This window comes from Ahaetulla prasina, chromosome 4 (genome assembly GCF_028640845.1).
Source record: "Ahaetulla prasina isolate Xishuangbanna chromosome 4, ASM2864084v1, whole genome shotgun sequence".
NCBI classification, from domain to species: domain Eukaryota; kingdom Metazoa; phylum Chordata; class Lepidosauria; order Squamata; family Colubridae; genus Ahaetulla; species Ahaetulla prasina.
The window spans coordinates 139,827,833-139,849,468 of record NC_080542.1 but is presented as its reverse complement, the minus strand read 5'-3'; the positions used below and the strand labels follow the sequence as shown (position 1 = coordinate 139,849,468).

The window sequence follows — 21,636 nt, the reverse complement described above, 5'->3', positions numbered from 1 at the left end:
CTGGGCATGGAGCCAGGGCTGGGGCCGGGAGGCATGCTAGGACATTCTTCAGCGTTCGGAAGCAGATAAGCAGACCCCGGCTGTGGTGGTGAGATCGGACGAGACACAACACACACCTAGATCCAGTCTTGTTCACCACACTATAAAAAATGTTATTGAGACTCTAGAAAAAAATGCAGAGAAGAGCAACCAGGATGATTAGGCGACTGGAGACTAAAACATATGAAGAACGGTTACAGGAATTGTGCATGGCTAGCCTGATGAAAAGAAGGACCAGGGGAGACATGATAGCAGTGTTCCAATATTTGAGGGGTACCACAGAGAGGAAGCGCTCAAGCTATTTTCCAAGGCCCCTGAAGGCCAGACAAGGAATAATGGATGGAAACTGATCAAGAAGAGATTCAACTTAAAATAAGGAGAAATTTTCTGACAGTGAGAACAATCACCCAATGGAACAGAGGTTGCCTTCAGAAGTTGTGGGAGCTTCAACACGGGAGGCTTTCAAGAAGAGATTGGACTGTCATTTGTTGGGGATAGTATAGGATCTCCTGCTTGGGTAGGGGGTTGGATTAGATGACCTACAAGGTCCCTTCTAACTCTGTTACTCTATCTACCTACCTGCTTTCTTCAATAAGTGGCGTTTTCTTGCCAGAAACCAACAAAAGATTCTGAAAATCCTGACCACATGGCAGTGGGATGCTGCAAATGGCCATAAATGTGAATCTGTTGCTAAGCATCCAAAAATGAAATCACATGAAGACTGTAGGGGAGTGGTATGCAGCCATTGGAATGCTGGAACAGGGTCATAAGTAGCTCTGGAAAAGTCTGTCATAACTTTGGTCATTAAGTGAGGACTACCCGTTTATCACAGAATATGTTATTAGTTTGGTGGTATTTCTTCCTACCACAAGCACTATCAAATGGATGCCTGAATTTCTGTTCAGCATCCTAACAAATAGAGTGACAATTTTTTCTAAGGGTGAGTGCCACGAATGACTGAAGTTGGGTTCATGCTTAGTAATTGAATTGTCTTTCTCTCAATCCACAGTACCAGACATTTATGCTTTGTTCACTTAGCTGCAGTTAGGAAACCTGTGCTTAGCCCCGGCGTAAATCCAATCAACATCACTGATTTTAAGTAAATATTCTTAAGGTTGCATTGGAGTGTAAAGAAGTTCTTACTTTTCTCATACAGAAGCCTTCAGGTGGATCATAATCATCCTAAGATACATTCACCAGGAATCATAAGATACAACACTTAGTGATAGACATAGGATACTAAGTAAGCAGTCAACATAAATCATATCAGGATTCTAAATAAAACAATTAATATAAATCATAAAATGCAAGCAACAAAGTTGTAGTCCTAAGAAGATAAGGAAATAAGTAATAGGAAAGATGAGAAGAAGAATAGTACTACAGGCGTGTTAGGTAATTTGAGCTTGTTGTGGGAATTAGTTGTTTAGAAGACTGATGGTATGGGGGAGTAAATCCCTCAGTGGTTAAGAGATCTATATCATACAGTTGTAAGACAACTCCTAAATTTGACAGATGAGGTGCAACTTACTGGCAGAAGAAAAATATTTGTAGCTCAGGGTTGAAATGGAGAGTCCTTGGTGCCTTCTGAGCTTGGTTGCTTTCTTGCAGACATTTTGTTACTCAAACTAGGTAATATCACCAGTGCTAACTGAGTAGGGTTTGCTCTCAATTTATATTCTAATGCAGTGATGGCTAACCTTTTCCGGATGAAGTGCCGGAAAAATACAGTACACCCTGTGCACGCACCCCTCATCCATGCACACATGCCCCCCATGCACGCTCTCTGCCCCCACACATGCACAGCAGAGACCCAAAGACCAGCTGGCTGGCGGGAGGCGCATGTGCATGCGCAGCAGAGCTGAACTGGGGCAAAGGCTCGCATGCCCATGCCATAGGTTTGCCAACATGGTTCTAATGCCTTGCCCTGTCAGTGTTGACGGGAATGGTCTTGGAGGTTCTTTGGTTGGGCTTCTTTACTGTTAGCTTCTTTGATTGAGGTATTGTTTACTTCTTGTTTGTCAGTCTGAGGTTAATCTTGGTGTTAATCTTTGCTCATCTGGGTATTGATTGCTGGTGGGAAGCTGTTTTGGTCTTTTTGTTTCCTTTTTGGCTTCGCTTGTTGATTGTCTCTTTTGTAGGTGTTGTTTATGTCTAAGTGTCTATCAGCCAACTTGTCAGAGTTCCGGCCTCCTAGAAATTCTCTAATGTTTTTGGTCTCGGCTTAGTCAAGGATGCTCACAGTTTCCCAGCTGAAACTATGGTTAGGTATGTCCATATGTTGTGAAATTAAAGAGTTTTCATTATGTTTTTTGAGTGCTAGGTGTCGAAGGATGTGTTCTGCTAGTCTTCTGCTTGTACGTAGTGACTGTTGCCGTCTTTACACTGTATGTGGTAGATGAAATCTGTTTTTCCTTCTGATGGAGATGTAACTTAAATTATAAAATCTAATAGTAGTAGTTGTTGTTGTGGGGATTCATTTCTGCAAATTTACTAAAGTTGCAGATACTGGAATAAGATTATAGTTGCTTTCTCTCCTCAACATTTATTTTTGATGAGCAACACACACATCTACTGTGAGCTATTGAGAGATATTAACTCTGAGAATTATTGATTTTCAGACTACTCTAATGCTTCATTGAGAGCACCATGCCCCTTCTTGAATATCTACAGAGTGAAGAGAGAGAGATTACTGATAAAATGATTTTGAAAAGCTTCCTTATTTATGAGATGATATCGAGGCCAAAGTGAAGTTGCAGTTGGAAAGTCTAAAGATCCATTCCGTGGCTAATTCAAAAGCAGATTTTTATTTTTTATTTATTTTGTTTATTTCGTCAAGCATGTATTTATGACAGATACAAGTGTAAACGTAATTATAAATACCTGTAAAGGATACAAATAAAAGAAAACATTAGGGCAGGGACGGTGGGCACACAGATGCACTTATGCCCCTTACAGACCTCTTAGGAGCGGGGTGAGGTCTACAGTAGACAGTCTAAGGTTAAAGGTTTGGGGATTTGGGGAAGAAACCACAGAGTCAGGTAGTGCATTCCAGGCATTGACCACTCTGTTACTGAAGTCATATTTTCTGCAGTCTAGTTTGGATCGGTTTACCATGAGTTTGTATCTATTGTGTGCTCTTGTATTGTTTTGGTTGAAGCTGAAGTATTCATTGGCTGGTAGGACATTGTAACAGATGATTTTATGTTCTATGCTTAGGTCAGACCGAAGACGGCAAAGTTCTAAGTTGTCTAAGCCCAAAATTTCAAGTCAGGTGACATAAGGTATTTTGTTGCGGGCAGAGGAGTGGAGGACTTTTCTTGTGAAATATCTCTGGATTCATTCAATTGTATTAATGTCTGATATGCAGTTTGGGTTCCAGACAAATGAGCTGTATGCAAGAATTGGGCTGGCAAAAGTTTTGTATGCCCTAGTTTGCAGTTCAATATTACCGGAGAAGAAGCTATGCAATATTAAGTCAATAACTCTTAATGCTTTTTTAGCAATGCTGTTACAGTGAACTCTGGCACTTAGATCATTTGGGATGAGTATTTGAGATGAGAATTTGAGATGCCTATAATAATCTTGCTCACAGCCTCTTGACCTGAATGGTTTCCAGGCTCCATGTATTCCATGCTTATTCATCATTTTCATATTTAGGAAATGATGGCTTTTGAGGGTCTAAGGTTTTAACCATCTCAATATTCAAATTACAGGAAATAGGTTGCCCGCAGATAGACAGCTAGTGTAGCTTAGCTGAGCAAGTGGCTAAAATAATATTTTCCAAGGAAATACAAAAAATAAAAGTGTATAAAATTTTCCTACTTAAAAATGGAACAATCCTGTACCTAATTGTAATACTAGTTAATCTGAGGTGGTTATGCAATCAAGAGAAAGTGAAACCAGCCGCAAAGATAAGGAGGCTATGCCCCAAGTTTTAAAGCATCTTTGATTTATTTGCAAAGACAATTAAGCTTGATCTTTGTAATTACACAAAACTCCTCTGGCTCCTCCTGTACACTTGCTAATGTTTGGTCAAGAAGAGTGATGTCTGTAGCTAATTTGTTGGGCTTTGTTTAGAAGCAAGTCTCATCAATATTAAATAAGGTAGCTTCTTCAAAACTAGAATCCACAGATTGCTTTCGTGTGCTTGGTTTTCTTCAGGTAATAAGTAATTAAATTGGGTTAGTAAAAGGCCGTTCCTCTGCCTTGAATTTACATAGTAATAACCTACCCCAGATATGTCTATATTGATTAGCGGAGGCTGGCAAAGAAGTAGCAAGATAGAAATAGAAGAAAAACATTCCTGAGTTAGTTGAAGGTATGTCTAGATTCTAGTCCAACAACTATGCCAATTTGTACCTTCAAATTTATTTTGAATGTTCAACCAAAATCATGTTCCTTATAATGTAAGCAAGCACACTGTTTCTTTTCCTGTTTTCTGGAACAACTGAGCAATTCAGCCCCATCTTCTCCATGATCGCCTTTTAGATGCTTGAAGATCATTCTACAGATCATTCTTTCACAGGCCAAATGTAGTTCCCAGTGGCTACAACCATCAGAATTTTTTTTTCTTCTAGATGCCTTACACTTCTTGAAATACAATAGTTTGTTATTATCAGAGGTGGGATTCCCTTCCCTTCCCTACTGGTTCGCAAATGTGAGCATGCACATGCGCATGTTGGTTTTGCTCGCATGCGCCACCTATGTGCATGTGCATGGCCTTCTGGGCATGCACAGTAGTCGCGCATTGCGTCCAGGAAAGTGGGTGGAGCGTCCCACAGTCACCGCTACCGGTTCATGCGATCCGGAAAGAACCTGCTGAATTCCACCATTGGTTAATAGGCAGAGAATTGGATACAATATTCCATAAAAGAATAGCAGTGAGGAATAGAAAGGAAGATTTGAAGGCTTCCGCGCTGCCACTTTCTCATGTGTGGGAAATTGGGAGGGGGGATTTGGTAGAAGGGGCCATTAGACATAACAACATTCTTCTTATCGGTCAAGGTCAGGCTGAGCCTGCATCTGGAGAAGGAGTGGCCGGAGTGATGTCTCGAGATGGGACGGTTGGCGATTGAAGCATGTGATCGGCAGAGGGGTCAAGGAGGGTGGGGATTTTGGAGTTTGTCTTACTGAGGAAAAACCCGGATCCCCAGATTCGGATTTCATCCAATTGTGCCAGTTTATCTATGCTAGTAAAAGAATGTTGAAAGATGTTAGCTTCGAAGTCTTTTCTGCAGGAGAGGGTTTTCTGGAACGCTGACACAAGAACTGTCACACTACCAGTATACACAAATGCAGTGAGTCATTTGTAATCTTATTATGATCACCTTATTAGTTACAGGCAGTCTTTGATTTACAACTATAAGATTACTTCATTTATGCTGTGGTTTTTCTCTTTTAAAAAATGGAACAGCTGCCAGGACTGCATGCTTTTAACCATGCAGAGAATTATAGAAATAGATGCCTAAGGATTTTCATTTTTTAGCTTTGCTTTTCTATTCCTCTGTGGGAAGATTACAAGATGGAAAAGATTTTTTTTTTAATTCAAAGGAACTAAAATCCCGTGATATAGGAAGAGATGTCAATATATTAAACGAAAACATTCATGGTCATTATTGTAGACCTTTGCTGATCATTTTACCTTTTCTGGATCTGTGTCACGATAATCTATAAATCATGTTCAAGATGGTTTCCTTTACCTGCTATCCTGGTGGAAGTAGCTTTTTGTAGAGAGCAGAGGGAATGGCCTAGAGCAGAGATGACAACTTTGACAACTTTAAGACTTGTGAACTTCAACTCCCAGAATTTGCAGCAGCCATGCTGGGTTGTTTGCATGCTACCTATTAAAGAACTAAAATTATCCAGGTTTCACTTTGGTCACCTATCTTTTTTGAAAGTCACTTCTTCTCATTTGTAGGCAGCTATAAGGATGAGATCACTGAGCTGTGGGTGGTGCCCACAGCCAGGAGTTCGATTCTGACCAGCTCAAAGTTGACTCAGCGCCCTGAGCTCAGAAAAACAAGAACTCAGATTGTTGGTGGCAATATGCTGACATTTGTAAACCGCTCAGAGAGTGTTGTAAAGCACTATAGAGCAGTATACAAGTCTAAGCGCTATTGCTAAATCATGGCTGATTAAACATATTCCGTGTTAATCCCAAGCTGTGCCAGGGGAACTCCTTTGATGAGACAACTGTAGAAGAAGAAGAAGAAATAACAAGAACTATTACATGGGTAGCTATGAATTCTGGGAGTTGATGTCCACATATCTTAAATGATGAGCTTAGATGAGCTTGAGAAATATTATTGTAGTCCAAAGCAAGTTGAATATTGATTTTCCATAAATTGACCATCATTGTGAGATAGATTTTGGATCCTTGAGGACTACATGTTCAGAAGTAGCAAATACATCAATACTTCCTGAAAAAATGACTCTTTTACATAATCTTTGAGAGGAGGGAAAAGATACATTTATTTGTGTTTTGTGTTTGCTTTAAAATGTTATACCTGTTTCTCTGAGCATATTCTGGATACGCGCCCACCCTGCTTGTGTAATTTACCATTCTGAGCAGAATGGACATTTATCGATAAGTATAAAATGTGGGTTTATATTTTATAATAGATTTGAAATCAGCAGCAAACGTTAGTTACGGTGCATACTTTTTGAATAATAACATCAAACTTAAAATATGATTTTCACAAGCTACTGATATATTTATGAAATGCTGTAAATGAAAGGCAAGGGTTAGTTCAATTTGCTTTTTACATCTACTCCATCTGGGAGTTTTATCCATTCCCGGGGTGGGGATGGGGGAAACATCTCTTTTTTTTTTTTTTCCTGTAAATGATAAGTAATAGACTGATAGAATCATACCTAGAAAAACTTAAAAGAAAAGCAATGTTTTTTTTTTCTTCAGCAATGAAAAGACAGAGATATGCACATCAGCTTTTGGTGTTCCATATCTTCTGATAGATTTAGTTTCCATAAACGAGTTGTGCCATCCATAAATTTTTAAAGTCTTTGGTGGTGGTTACAGTTATTCAAGTGACAAAACAGTTTTCTATAATTGAAATTGAAGCCAGAGCTTTGCAAGGGATCCTATATAAATAAGAACAAACGTTATCTGTTTATTCCAACTCCCCGGCATTATTTATAGCTTCTCTCTATCTCTGTTTATGCAGGGGAATAAACAGGCTGTCAGGAGCTGGACACGAGCTAACAGTTGTCTACTAGAAGAAGCATTCCCTAGTGCCCTGTTAGGCTTAGCACAGCATATAAATTGCAGTAAACAAATACATAATCATATATCAAACTGACTGCTGCTTGGAAGGATAAACAAATCCAGGTCTCTTTTACTTACTTTTTCCATCTCTTCTTTCTGGAATATTTTTTTCTTTCTTTCTTCCCTTTCCATTTTTTTGGACCTTTTCTGGTGCATGTCTTCTTTTTTTGTCCCAAAGGTGTTTTTTTCAGTAAGCAAAAGACACCTGAATTTGTTTCTCCTTCCAAGCAGCAGTAAGTTTGATATATGATTTCAGGAGGCAACTGGACTTCCTTGTTTGTTGTTTTTTTCTTTTGAAGACTTTTAGCTTCTCATCCAAGAAGTTTCTTCAGCTCTTGACAGGACATTGGGGAATGGAAGGATTTATATCCCTTGCAGCCAGCTGGTCATTTGCATCCTTTTAGAGGGTCGTTGAAGCACTTGGAGGTTTATCTGTGTTCTCAGGGTCACTTGAGTGGTGCTCCTGGTTCCTGTAGTCTGCAGTTTTTCCTCTGGAAATCTGTTCCTACTCCCACACCATTCCAAGAGTGTTCATCCCAAATTGTATAGCTAAAAATCTGTACAGATGCTCAGTCATCCAGGTCATGGTTGTCCCAAAGATGCTTTTTCAGGTGGCAACTGAAAAAGCACCTTTGGGACTACCATGATCTGGATCAGGGGTCTCCAACCTTGGTCCCTTTAAGACTTGTAAAAAATAACAAAAAAAGCTTCTTCTAACATGTTAAAAACAAGAAAAAAGTCAAGGAAACAATTGGCCCATTGCTGGGAGAAAGTGGCAAGAAGGTGACAAGCAACAGGGAGAAAGCAGATCTACTTAACTCATATTTTGCATCTGTTTTTACACAAAAGGAAAAAACAAGCCAACCTATCAAAAACAGCACTACAAAAAACAGATTAGAAACACAAGTTAAAATAGGGAAGAAAATGGTAAGTGAACACCTGTCTACCCTAGACGAGTTCAAATCACCAGGACCGGATGGATTACACCCCAAGGTTCTGAAGGAACTGGCAGACGTGATCTCAGAACCACTGAACTATATCTTTCAAAGATCCTGGAGTACAGGGGAGCTGCCAGAGGACTGGAAAAGAGCTGATGTAGTTCCCATCTTCAAAAAGGAAAAAACAGATCCAGGAAACTACAGACCTATCAGCCTGACCTCAATACCGGGAAGATTCTGGAAAAGATAATCAAGCAACGAATCACCAAACACCTAGAAGCAAACAAAGTAATAACCAAAAGCCAACATGGGTTTGTCAAAAACAGATCATGCCAGACTAATCTTATCGCATTCTTTGACAAAATGACAAAATTAGTAGACCAGAGGAATGCTGTCGATATAATTTACTTGGACTTCAGTAAAGCATTTGATAAAGTAGACCATAACCTACTACTAGATAAAGTAGAAAAATGTGGGTTAGACAGCACCACCACCAGATGGATTCGTAACTGGCTGACCAACCGCACTCAACGTGTAGTCCTCAACGGAACTACATCCACATGGAGTATGCAGTGGAGTACCCCAAGGCTCTGTTTTAGGCCCAGTACTCTTCAACATCTTCATCAATGACTTGGACGAGGGGATAGATGGGGAACTCATCAAATTTGCAGATGACACCAAGCTGGCAGGAATAGCCAACACTCCAGAAGATAGGCTCAAATTACAGAAAGATCTTGACAGACTTGAACATTGGGCGCTATCTAACAAAATGAAATTCAACAGTGAAAAAAGTAAGGTTCTACATTTAGGCCAAAAAAACAAAATGCACCAGTACCGTATATGTGGTACCTTGCTCAATAGTAGTACCTGTGAGAGGGATCTTGGAGTCCTAGTGGATAACCATTTAGATATGAGCCAGCAGTGTGCAGCAGCTGCTAAAAAAGCCAACACAGTTCTGGGCTGCATAAACAGAGGGATAGAATCAAGATCATGTGAAGTGTTAGTGCCACTTTATAATGCCTTGGTAAGGCCACACTTGGAATATTGCATCCAGTTTTGGTCTCCACGATGTAAAAAAGATGTTGAGACTCTAGAAAGAGTGCAGAGAAGAGCAACAAAGATGATTAGAAGACTGGAGGCTAAAACATATGAAGAACGGTTGCAGGAACTGGGTATGTCTAGTTTAATAAAAAGAAGGACTAGGGGAGACATGATAGCTGTGTTCCAATATCTCAGGGGTTGCCACAAAGAAGAGGGAGTCGGGCTGTTCTCCAAAGCACCTGAGGGTAGAACAAGAAGCAATGGGTGGAAACTAATCAAGGAGAGAAGCAACTTAGAACTAAGGAGAAATTTCCTGACAGTTAGAACAATTAATAAGTGGAACGACTTGCCTACAGAAGTTGTGAATGCTCCAACACTGGAAATTTTTAAGAAAATGTTGGATAACCATCTGACTGAGATGGTGTAGGGTTCCTACCTAGGCAGGGGGTTGGACTAGAAGGCTCCAAGGTCCCTTCCAACTCTGTTGTTATGATTATGATTATGAACTCTGGGAGTTGAAGTCCACAAGTCTTAAAGGGACCAAGGTTGGAGACCCCTGATCTGGATGACTTGAGAATCTCTATAGAACCTTCTTTTCTTACCCTTTTGGCTTAGCTATATTCTATTACAAGTAGTCCTTCACTTATGGCTACAGTTGGGACCAGAATTTTATTTGCTAGGCAATACAGTCATTAAGAGGACCACTGTGTGCCTAGCATGATTTTACAATAATTTTTACTGTGCTCATTACATGAATCGCTGTGATCAGTAAGTGAATCACACGGTCCTTAAGCCAATACAATTTTCCCAACTGACATTGCTCATCGCAATGTAACCAGCTGGGAAAGTTACAAATGGTGATCACAGGACCCTGGGACACGGTCATAAATACACGCCGGTTGCCAAAGGCTCGAATTCTGACCACGTGACCATGAGAATGTTGCAAAGGTTGCAAGTGTGAAAACCATTCGTAAATCACTTTTTTCAACATTGTGGTAAGTTTGAATGTGACTAAATGAATGTCTATAGGTGGAGGGCTACTTATTCACTCCAGCCAATTAACTTAGACGAAGATACTCCTCCTTAATGAAGAGGTATCCATAACATAGAAGCCTATGGAAACTGTATCTCTTCAAAGCATGGATGATTTAATAGCACTTGCAATAGCATTTAGACCAGTGTCGGTGAACCTCTGGCACCATCCCACACAAGTGATGTGCGGACTCGCTGGCTTCTATTCCGCGTTCCTGTGATCACACGCATGCAGTCAGCTGGCCGTCGCGTGCACGGGAGCGACGGAACCCGGAAGAGCAGCGTTCCGTCACACATGCGCAGGCTGGCACCCAACCTTCTGGATTGATGTTGTGCGCATGCGCAATGGCCAGTGTTCGTTGGGCGCGCTTCCATGCCGGTATCTGGGGGTTTGGGTGCTGGCTCGCACATGTGATGGACCGCCGCTCTTCTGGGTATTGCCGCTCCTGAGCATGTGAAGGCCAGCGGGGTTGCGCATACCTCGTGGGATGGTTTTTCATGCCAATTCCAGCATGCAGGCCGGCACGCGGGGATGTCAAAGGTTCCCCATCACTGACTTATACACCACTTCATAGTGGCAGGCCTGAAGATCCAATGCAAAGATGGCTTCCAGGCCTGGCAGTCAGCATATTGCCTCTCCAACAATCTTTGAGTCCTCATTTTACTGACCTTGGAAGGATGGAAGGCTGAATCAACCTTGAGCCAGTCAGAATCGAACTCCTGGCAACGATAAGAGTTGGCCTGCAATACTGCATTGTAGCCACTGCGCCGCCGCCACTACAATAGGTTAGGGCTGTTAAAATAACTCACCTTATTTATTGCTCCTTAGATTTAGGCTGTTGTACTTCCTGTTTGTTCATTGTTTCTTCTCTTTTTGCTGCTTGTAGGAGCTGGTGGGAAGCAACCCTCCACAAAGGAACTGGAAAGGAATTGCGATTGCTCTACTTGTCATTCTGGTTATCTGCTCCTTGATTGTCACTTCCGTTATCTTGCTGACACCAGGTATTTATATCATCTTTAGCCTTTGTTACTGCTGTTGTTTTAATTCCAGAATCTTCCCAAAGGCATTTTAAAAAGACCTGATTATATTCCGTTGGGCTGAAAGATCAACCCTATGATGAGATTCTCTAAGCCCTGTTCTATTGAGTCCTGTTAACCTTCAATAAAAGGTTGGATTTGGGTTTTCTCTTTAAAAAATGATGATATCAAGAATATACAGTACACGTGTATATCAAAGAATCGTAGGTATCCATATCCTATATGAAAAGAACTGCTCAAATGAGATACCAACTGATCAGGGGTGAAATGTAAAATTTGTTACTACCGGTTCTGTGGGCATGGCTTGGTGGAGGTTAGGGTTAGGGTTAGGGTTAATGTGACTGGGTGGGTGTGGCCAACTTTTTTTTTTACCTTTAAAAGCATTTTTTGGCCAAAGAAAAAATGCTTTTAAAAGTAAAAAAAAAAAATCTCTGATGATTGTGCGGCTCATCCTGACATGGGGGGGGAAGAGGGGGGGAAAGAGATTTTTGCTACCGGTTCTCCGAATCACCCACTGCTATCGCTACCAGATTGGGTGATCTGGTCTTAACCGGGAGCATTTCACTCCTGCAACCAATCTTCCCCACAAAGGTCCTTCTCAACTTATAACCACAACTGGGTCCCAAATTTCAGTCATCAGTTGTTGGGGTCATAAGTCGAGACACACACATATGACCAGCCCCAATTTTTTTATTGTTTTTGTAATGATCATTTAGCAAATAACACAATCATTAAAATGATCCATTCTTCAAATGGGTGGGGGGGTTCTCCCCCCCCCGAAACTGGCATAAAAATGTTACAAATTGTATTCATCTGGCTACAGGGCACCACAACCAACTGTAAATGTGAGCCAGTTGCCAAGTTGAAATGCAGTCATGTGACTACAGGAGAGTAACACAATTTTTATGTGTTTATTACATTTATTTATTATGTTTTATTTATATAGAATAGAATAGAATAGAATAGAATAGAATAGAATAGAATAGAATAGAATAGAATAGAATAGAATAGAATTTTTATTGGCCAAGTGTGATTGGACTTGTCTTGGTGCATATGCTCTCAGTGTACATAAAAGAAAAGATACCTTCATCCAGGTACAACACCTGCAACACTTAATGACAGTCATAGGCTACAAATAAACAATCAGGAAACAATATCAGTATAAATCGTAAGAATACAAGCAACAAAGTTTCAGTCATAAGTGGGAGGAGAGGGGTGATGGGAACAATGAGAAGGTTAATAGTAATGCAGACTTAGTGAATAGCTTGACTGTGTTGTGGGAATTATTTGTGTAGCAGAGTGATGGCCTTCGGGGAAAAACTGTTCTTGTGTCTAGTTGTTCTGGTGTGCAGTGCTCTATAGTGTCGTTTTGAGGGTAGGAGTTGAAACAGTTTATGTCCAGGATGTGAGGGGTCTGTAAATATTTTCACAGTCCTCTTTTTGACTTGTGTGGTATCCAGGTCCTCAATGGAAGGCAGGTTGGTAGCCATTGTTTTTTCTGCACTTCTAATTATCCTCTGAAGTCTGTGTTTTTCTTGTTGGGTTGCAGAACCAAACCAGACAGTTATAGAGATGCAGATGACAGATTCAATAATTCCTCTGTAGAATTTTATTTATTTATTAAATACATCTGCTATCCATCTTTTCACAAGTTACTCTGGGCCGCTTATGTTAGCTGAAAGTGCATTGCAGGCCATGAAGCCCTGTTTTTGAGGCTTTTTATAGTTCAAGCAGTCATTAGAAGATTAATTGTAAATCAAGGATTACCTATATATTCAGTTGTATTGTCAAAACAAGGACTTACAAAACTCAATTGACATATTCAGGGCCGTAAAAGCAAATTGCCTTCCATTTAATCAAGCCATTTGCGCATTTAGTGCAATTGATGGTAATTTCTTAGATTCTATGATGAAGTGTTTTTTAGCAGCTATCATCCGTTCTTCAAATTGGAAAAAAGCAGAATGGGAGATTGGATCCACTAAAGCAGGTGATCTGCCACCAAATTGTCATCTATGGAGTGATTCTTGGAGGATTTCATTTTATGATTGGTCAGTAGCACTCATTTATACAGGGATTCTCAAACTTGGTAGTTCTGTAACCTCTCGCAATGAACCATTGATGCTCTCCCTAAGCAATTTCATTAGCGCTAAGAATGGGGCAGTGGTGAAATGCAGCCGTTTCTATCTGGCTCGGGCGAACCGGTAGCGGCAGTGGTGAGAGGCTCCACCCACCCACCCAGACATCATCATGTCCCATTTGTGATGCTCTGCGCATGCACAGAAGGATCTGCGCATGCGCAGAGGTGTCGTGCATGAGTGAAATGAGTGAGCACGCTCCCATTTGTGAACTGGTAGCGAAGGTAAGTGGATTTCACCCATGGAATGGGGATAAATAAACACACTTACCAAGTTCAATAATATGTCGGTGTACCTAACAAAAATAACAGAGACCCCTGCCATATCACAAACAAGAGATAAATATTGAAAATTGAACTACTCAGTGAAAAGAATGTCTGAAGTCCAGCAGTACCTTTAAAACTCCACTCTATATTCACTCTGGAATAGCATTTGTTGTCTGGAACAACAGTTGCTGAAAAGGTTCACGTTTCTGCTGTCCAAGATGAGTGAGGGTGAACGCTAGCTGCACTCAACCATTAGGCTGCATGCTACACAGGTAGTCCTCGACTTACAACAGTTCATTTAGTGACCATTCAAAGTGACAATGGTACTGAAAAAAACTGACTTATGACCGTTTTTCACAGTTACAACCTTTGTAACATCTCCATGATCATATGATCAAAATTCAGATGCTTGGCAACTGGTTCGTACTTATGACCATTGCGGTGCTCCAGGGTCACGTGATGTTCTTTTACAACCTTCTGACAAGCAAAATCTAGTGTTGTGCCTCGTCCTCCCTCCTCTCCTCAGCCGGGCCCCTCTCATCTACACCCGGGCCTGTTATCAGACTCCGAGTCTGATAATGAAGGTGAACGGCCTGTCATGCCTTCAGCCCCCAGCCCTGGCCCCATGCCCATAGAGGATGTCAGGAGTGAACAGAGAAGCCCGAGAAACTTCACTCCTACAGCATGTAAGCAGGAAGCCAGCCACGTCCTGGAATTACTGATAGCAGATCCAGCTGAAGAGAATTCAAAGTGGGAGGATCCTCACTTCCGGAGATCTGAGAGGTGACACCACCAGAAGGAAGGGAGGGGCAGGCCTGGATAAATGCTGTCATGGAGCCACACCCCACAGCCTATATAAAGGACCTGCTTTTGGCATTCCAACCTTGAGGCAAGCAAAGTCTCATCTACTTTGCTGCTATTTCTGAAGTCACAACTTGGACTCCTGCCTGCCCTGAGAAACCACAAAGGAATTTGACAAGCTGAAGAGGCTTCGTTGCCACGCTTGATACGGACTTCCTAGACCCGGTCATCGGAGGGGGAGGGGGACACGATATCTATGGGGAAGCCAGATTCAGTTAACAACCGGGTTATTCACTTATCAACTGCATTGATTTACTTAACAGCTATGGCAAGAAAGGTCATAAAATGGGGCATTTAATGAATGTCTTAACAACAAAAATGTTGGGCTCAATTATAATAGTAAGTTGAGGATGACCTGTACTTACTAGGTCTGGATCCCTGCCAGACTATATGGGAGCTATATAAAATCATGTTCCACGCCTTTCCCCTGCTCCATCTGGAAGTGATTCGATTCCAGGGACATGTACCATGGATATCCGGAGCTGAATCCCTTGGGATCAAATTGAAATCCTGTAATGGGATGTAACAAAGACCTTGGAATACAAACCACAGAGATGCTGTCTAGGGCAGGGATTTCTAACCTTGACAACTTTAAGCCTGGCGGACTTCAACTCCCAGAATTCTGGGAGTTGAAGTCCGCCAGGCTTAAAGTTGTCAAGGTTAGAGACTCCTTTGTCTAGGGAACGATCAGATACACCTGCATACTGGGTGGAGAGAGGCTCAGAACAGACCCTCCCTAACTTCTCAGATTGTCAGAGTGATGGTAAGAGATTTGTACTTTTAGAGTTTTTTTTTATTATTAAAAAAGTTTTATTTTAACATTCATATCCAATAACATATTTAATGTACCATCATATACAATTAATCGGACCTGCCCGGTCACCACCCCCTTCCTTTAACTCTCTTCCCTTCTCTACCTTCTTCTACTTTCCACAACCATCCTCCCCCTCTCTTATCTACATCCTCTCCTCCTTCCTCCCTACTCCTTTCTTCTCCCTCTTCTATCCCTCTTCCTTCTTTTCCTCTTCCTCCTCTTCTCTTTCCTACCTCCTTCTCTCTTCTACTTCCTTCTTTCCCATCATTCTGAAGTGGTAGCCAGGCAGCTCCGATCTTACATTAATTATACGTCTTCAATCATCTTTGTACATTGACCATCAATCAATTTTCTACCCTCATCCCCCCGAATACAGGGTATAAAACTAACAACAAAAATTAAAATATAACACAAATCATAATCCATAGTCACTCCTTAAAACCTCAACTCCCCTTCCAGAAACAAAGAAAATACATTTCTTCCAATCCATTATATATCAGACCATTCCACTCCTAGAGTTCTCAGAAATTTCCGATTGAGTTAGTGTTTGTTCTTGAATAAAGTACATAGTTTTTAATATCCAACCTTCATCAATCAATATCAAAACAACGTTCCATCTTCCAATATTCACCATGGGTTCTTCTAAAATGTCTTTCTTCCTTAAGCAGTCTCTCAAAAATAGTTCATATTTCCAACTTAATTTCTTAAATTTTTCTATCCAACCTTCAAGGGTAAACAATAGTCCATCTTTTCACATTTTGACATTTATATACATCAAATAATATTACAAATATCCAATATATCAATTGTAATAATTAAAATCTTCACTTTACCTTGCTTATATCAAATAACATTATTAAAATTACACCTATCCAAAATATATCTATTATAACAATTAAATTCTAATTAGCCATATAACAACATTACATCCATCTCTTAAATATAATATTTAATCCAAATTCCTAAATTTTACTATCTATCCTCCAAAGTTAAACAATATTCCATCTTCCTATTCCTTTATACCTGAAATATATCAAATAGTACCCCTAAAATTACACATTTATATCCAAAATAAATCATTTACAAAAATTAATCATAATCATATATAATAGAATTAAATTCTATTATGTACTTTTAGACTTTCAAGGTTCTATTAATGCAGCCTTATAGTAAAGTAGAATTAGCTCATGCGGTCATGTTTCCATCTGGTTTGCTTGGGAAGACCAATTTTAATTAGTTCTGCAAGTCTCATTCTCTCCTCCAAAGAGAAAAATTTAAGGAATGGCCTCTAATCCTCAAGAAACCCCACTTACATGCTGGGCCGAAGTGTCCGACAAGCAGATGCATGTCTCCCCAAAACATGCTTCCAAATGTGATCCACTATCACTTAACAAGACCATTTAAAATACCTGCTTTTAATTTTTACTTGGAAAGTGAGATCTTGTGATTTGCCTTTTTTATACCGAGTTTTCTTGTTTCCTTCCCTTTTGGTAACATTTGGTAACTGGTGTCAGGGTTCTGATGGATGCCCTAATTAAATCATGAGCCTCGAGCCAAGTTTCAAAAGAAATCCATTTATTTATTAGGAGCGCCATGTCGGCACATTCCAAGTGAAGCCAACTCTGACCCCACGTAATTTACAGCCGAGACTTGACCCTATTTCTGCCATCCCCTCAGGGTGTGTCATCAGTCATATTTGCCAACAGAGCGTTTTCACAGGTTGTAGAGATCATTCCCCTCTGGCCACTATGGGTAATCCTGGGAAACAGCCTTGAGAGAGAGATGTCTGGAATGTGGTTTTGTCTGCTGCTTCGCTGCTTTTCCATCCCCTTTGCCTATGGCAACTCAAGAGCAGGCCAGGGATGTTTTGCAAATTGACATTTGGTCTGCACCTCCTCTCTCTCACTCATCCAAGCTCCCATTTTAAAATGAAATAATCCCTTTAAATGATTCAGTTATAGGTCACCCCTCAATCCGAAGGACAGCATTAGAGGTAACACTCAATCCTAAATGCACTTCCATGCGTGGGAGTTCATTGACATTAATGGGGCCATTTCCAAATCAAAATATTTAAAAACCAGGTTCTTGTATCAAATGATTAAAGGATTGTTGTGCCGCTGGGCATCTTTTCCATCTCTTCCATCCAACGACTTTTACTTGTTATGCGGGCCACACACATCCCTATTTAAAGATGCCATAAACAGTTTCCTTTGAGCCAATTAATGGAGAGGAAAATGGCTTTTCACTTCAGTAGTCCCAAAGTACTCCAGCCACTTAAGATTCAGCCATGAAAGCCTGCTTCATTTCATTAATAGGCACACAAGCTTCCATTTGTACTACATGCTAATGGTTTAGTTCTAAGAGCCATTGCAACACACTAATCAAAGGGAAGGGAAGGGACTATGCAAATCAAAGCAGGACATCACAGGAAGGATGGAAAGGCTATGCAAAATAAATCACAGCATCGCAAGGGTTTGGGTTTTTGTTTTTGTTTTTGTTTTTGCACCTATGCAAATGAAGGCATGGTATCAGAGGAGTTACAAATGGGCTGTGCCCATGAAAGCATGACATCAGAGCACCAAGAGATTTTTACACACCTGTCAGATGAGGCAGAACCATCTCTACACTCATCTCTTGGCTCATTGGCCATAGTTGACAGGGCAAGGAACAAATGAATTATTAACCAGCATATAGAAACCTGTAGAATTTTTTTTTTTCAGGTGATCTACTACCTCATTAAATTGTATCATATGGAAGGCAAGTCTTTAGATGCTTTTTTTAGATTACATTTCTGACTCAGACTCAAGTTTCCTTTGGCTGACCATAGTCTTGATTGTGGTTTGTCCTCCATCTCCTTAAGGTTACTCTTGCAGGCTGGTACTACTAGATTGGTGTAATTTTCCATGGCAGAGACACATAAGATCTGGTCTGATCTATTGCTGGCTCTTTCTTCAGTATGTATTTACATTGGGTTTACATAAAGCTTAGAGTGAAGTCAAGCGTACAATAAATTCTTTGACTGGGATAGACGAACATCGCCTTCATCTCCTACAACAATTTCAAGGGCCCACGTTTCATTATCAGCAAACATAGGTATCCTTACTTAGTGGTCACAGTTGACAATTCCTGTTGTGACTCTGGTCCCCGAGCCTGTCCTCATGGAGGAGGATGACTCTGAGAGTGATGGGGAGGAGCCAAAAAGGCCTCCCTCTCCCGGACCCTCCTCCTCCCTGGCAAAGCCTCAGGTTCCAGCTGCTGAAGATCAATCTTGGATTGACCCGAGGCAGCGATGAAAAACTAAGCATGCGCAGCAAAGGAAGAGGTGTGGCAGGTCCAGAGATTGCTGAGTCACTGAGCCATACCCCACAGGGGATAAAAGCGGGTGGAGTTGCCATCTGGCCCTTGTGATGGACAAAAAGCTACCAAGTGTGAACTGCAGATCGGTCGTTTGGGAGTTAAAAGGCCTGGACTGTGCAAAGGATTTTTCTGTGAGCTCTTGGCAACGGATTTTGGACACATGGGCTTCTGTCTACGTAAGAGATAAGGAACTAGGAACTTGGCAGGCTTTTGCACTGTCGCTGCCAAGTCTGTCATCCACTACAGAAAGTCAGGTCTGTTGTAAATACAAAGGACTGTGGGACACACGTCTCTGCGTCTTCTCTGTGAGGGGGGGAGGGGACAGAACAATTCCATTACTAAGCAATACTATCACTAAGGGAAACATGAGACCACAACACTTAATGTCTTCATTTTTGCCATGCTCATTATCCAACACCTCATATACTGCCACTTATGATGTTACTGCCAACTTCTCCAATGACTCTGCTTGTCAAAAGCTAATTGTGAAGCACAATGTTCTTCAGTGACCATAGGATCCTGGCATGGTCATAAATGCCCACAGGCTGTGAAGCAACCAAATGTCGATAATATGATCATGGGGTTACTACGACAGTCGTAAATACAAAGACAAGCCGTAACATTTCTTTATCAGTGTGGTTGTAACTTTGGTTATTAAAGAAGGCAATCCTTAAGCAAGGTCCAATGTAGGAAGGCACACACACTGGAATATTTAGGTGTTTTAGACTCAGTGATATTCTCAGCCTACCGGGTAAATCGGACAAGAAATCAACTCCACTGGAAGAGTAAAATTGAGATTGCCCATAAAACCGAACCTTGAAAATCTGATTGTTCTGTGCATTCTGCTTCTTATAGTTCAATGAATCAGCAAAGTGTCTCTTCTGAAGGATATCTGGACATTCTGGCCTTTAAAAATACAATTTGCGGCAATTCTACCTGAGTGACTGAGAATCTTTGCTGACATATTGCCACACACTTTGGGGAAGAAACCAGGGTTTCAAAAATTTTAGCAAGGGGTTCTCTGCCAGGTTGCTGGGTGGGTGTGGCCATGGTGGGTGTGGCCAAGTCAGCCTCCTATACCATGGCCAGGGGAGGTGGACTCCAGAGGCTTTCCTTGAGCTTCCAGGAGGGCAAAAACAGCCTCCCCAGGATCTGGAGGCCCTCTGGAGGCCGGAAACGGGGCTGAACTTCTGGTAGGCCCATTCTTTGCTCACCTCAAGTCTCCACACATGCCCTGCACTTACCTGCATCCAAAATGGGCCGTGTGGGAACTCCTGGGAGGGGTGGGGCAGGAGGGGCAGGGGCAGCCAGGAGTGAGATTTGGGAGTTCACCGAACTGCACAGAATCTTAGCTAGGGGTTCTCCTGAACCCCTGCGAATCCCCAGCAGCCAACCTGTCATGTCCCACTCCTCCTCTGATGGCCGGGTCTGGGAAGTCTGTATCAAGCATGGCCACGAAGCTTCTGCAGCTTTGCCAAATTCCTGTCAGAGTTCTCAGGGCAGGCAGGAATCCAAGGTATGACTTCAGCAACCAGATGAGACTTTGCCTGACTCAAGGAATGCCAAAAAGCAGATCCTTTATATAGGCCATGGGGTGTGGCTCCATGACTCAGCACTTATCCAGGCCTGCCCCTTCCTTCCTTTTACTGACCTCTCCATTCTCCGGAAGTGGGGATCTGTCCATTGTGTCTTTTCGTCCTCCTGCTCAGCTGCCGGCAATTCTAGCTCGTGGCTGGCTTTGTGCTCACACACTGTAGGGAGCTTTGTTTGCTCAGTCTGTCCGGGCATGGTGCCAGGGCTGGGGGCTGGAGGCATGCCAGGCCATTCTTCTTCACTATCAGTCTCTGGTTCAGATAGCAGGAGATGGGAGGGGCCCGGCTGAGGAGAGCAGGGCAGGCGAGGCACAACACAACCCCTGGAAGAAACCCTGAGTCCCAAATTTTAGGAGTTGGTAATTCCAATGGCTCTCTTGCCTACTCAGATTCCCCTAACGAACTTGCTGCTGGGATGGGCAGCAAAATGTCTCAAACCAACGAGAAAATAAGTCCAGTTGCTATGAATAAACTTCCAGTCAATTCTAGAGCTAGAATTCAGTCTTCTGTTATCATTGCTTTAAGACTAATTCAGATCCGACCTGTGGAAATAGCACATGTGTTTTATGCAAAATAGTTTTACAAGTTGGTACAAAACTATTGATTTTATTTTTATAGTTCACAGATGCTCCTTATATTCATTCTGCCCTTTTTTCACGCCATTGTCTCACAAGGAATGTTGTAAAGTTGTCTTGTCTTGGTTCAGTGGTAAAACACTTTCAAAACTGACATTTTAGTTGAGCCTTTAATGTTGTGCTAATAAATGCTATCCTGGCTGTACTTCATACATTCCAAGTTGCAAATGAAAAGTTCTCTCCTTATTAGATCAACGCTAATGCAATAAAAAGTTCTAACAAATCCCATGTACATCTATCCAACATTGCTAATTCAGAAGGAAAATGGATAACTTGTCTCATTTGTTGAATGGGCAGGTAAATTGCAAATTAGTCATAATGGATATTTCCCCCCCTCTTGATTTACAGTTGAAGATAATAGCCAGTCTCAGAAGAAGAAAATTACAGTGGAAGATCTGTTCAGTGAAGATTTCAAAATTCATGACCCAGAGGCTAAATGGATAAGTGGTAAGTCTTGCAATCACGTATAAAAATAACTTCCTACACCATTTGTTTCAAACACTTCTCTTGCCTGGAGTGTTTCATTGTATTATTCAGCTGAACAAAAATTTATAAAGAGATTCTCTATGAGTCAAACCTTTTTATCCAGTGAGCACAGAGATGCCA

General features: G+C 41.4%; 1 protein-coding gene across 1 annotated transcript in view; it reads left to right on the top strand.

Moving 5' to 3' along the window:
- DPP6 (dipeptidyl peptidase like 6) overlaps positions 1 to 21,636 on the top strand; it is a 487,048-nt gene that overhangs the window by 244,508 nt on the left and 220,904 nt on the right. The window contains exons 2-3 of the mRNA XM_058181717.1: positions 11,220 to 11,334; positions 21,379 to 21,477. Of these exons, the coding sequence (XP_058037700.1) occupies positions 11,220 to 11,334; positions 21,379 to 21,477 (214 nt within the window). The remainder of the gene's footprint in view (positions 1 to 11,219; positions 11,335 to 21,378; positions 21,478 to 21,636) is intronic.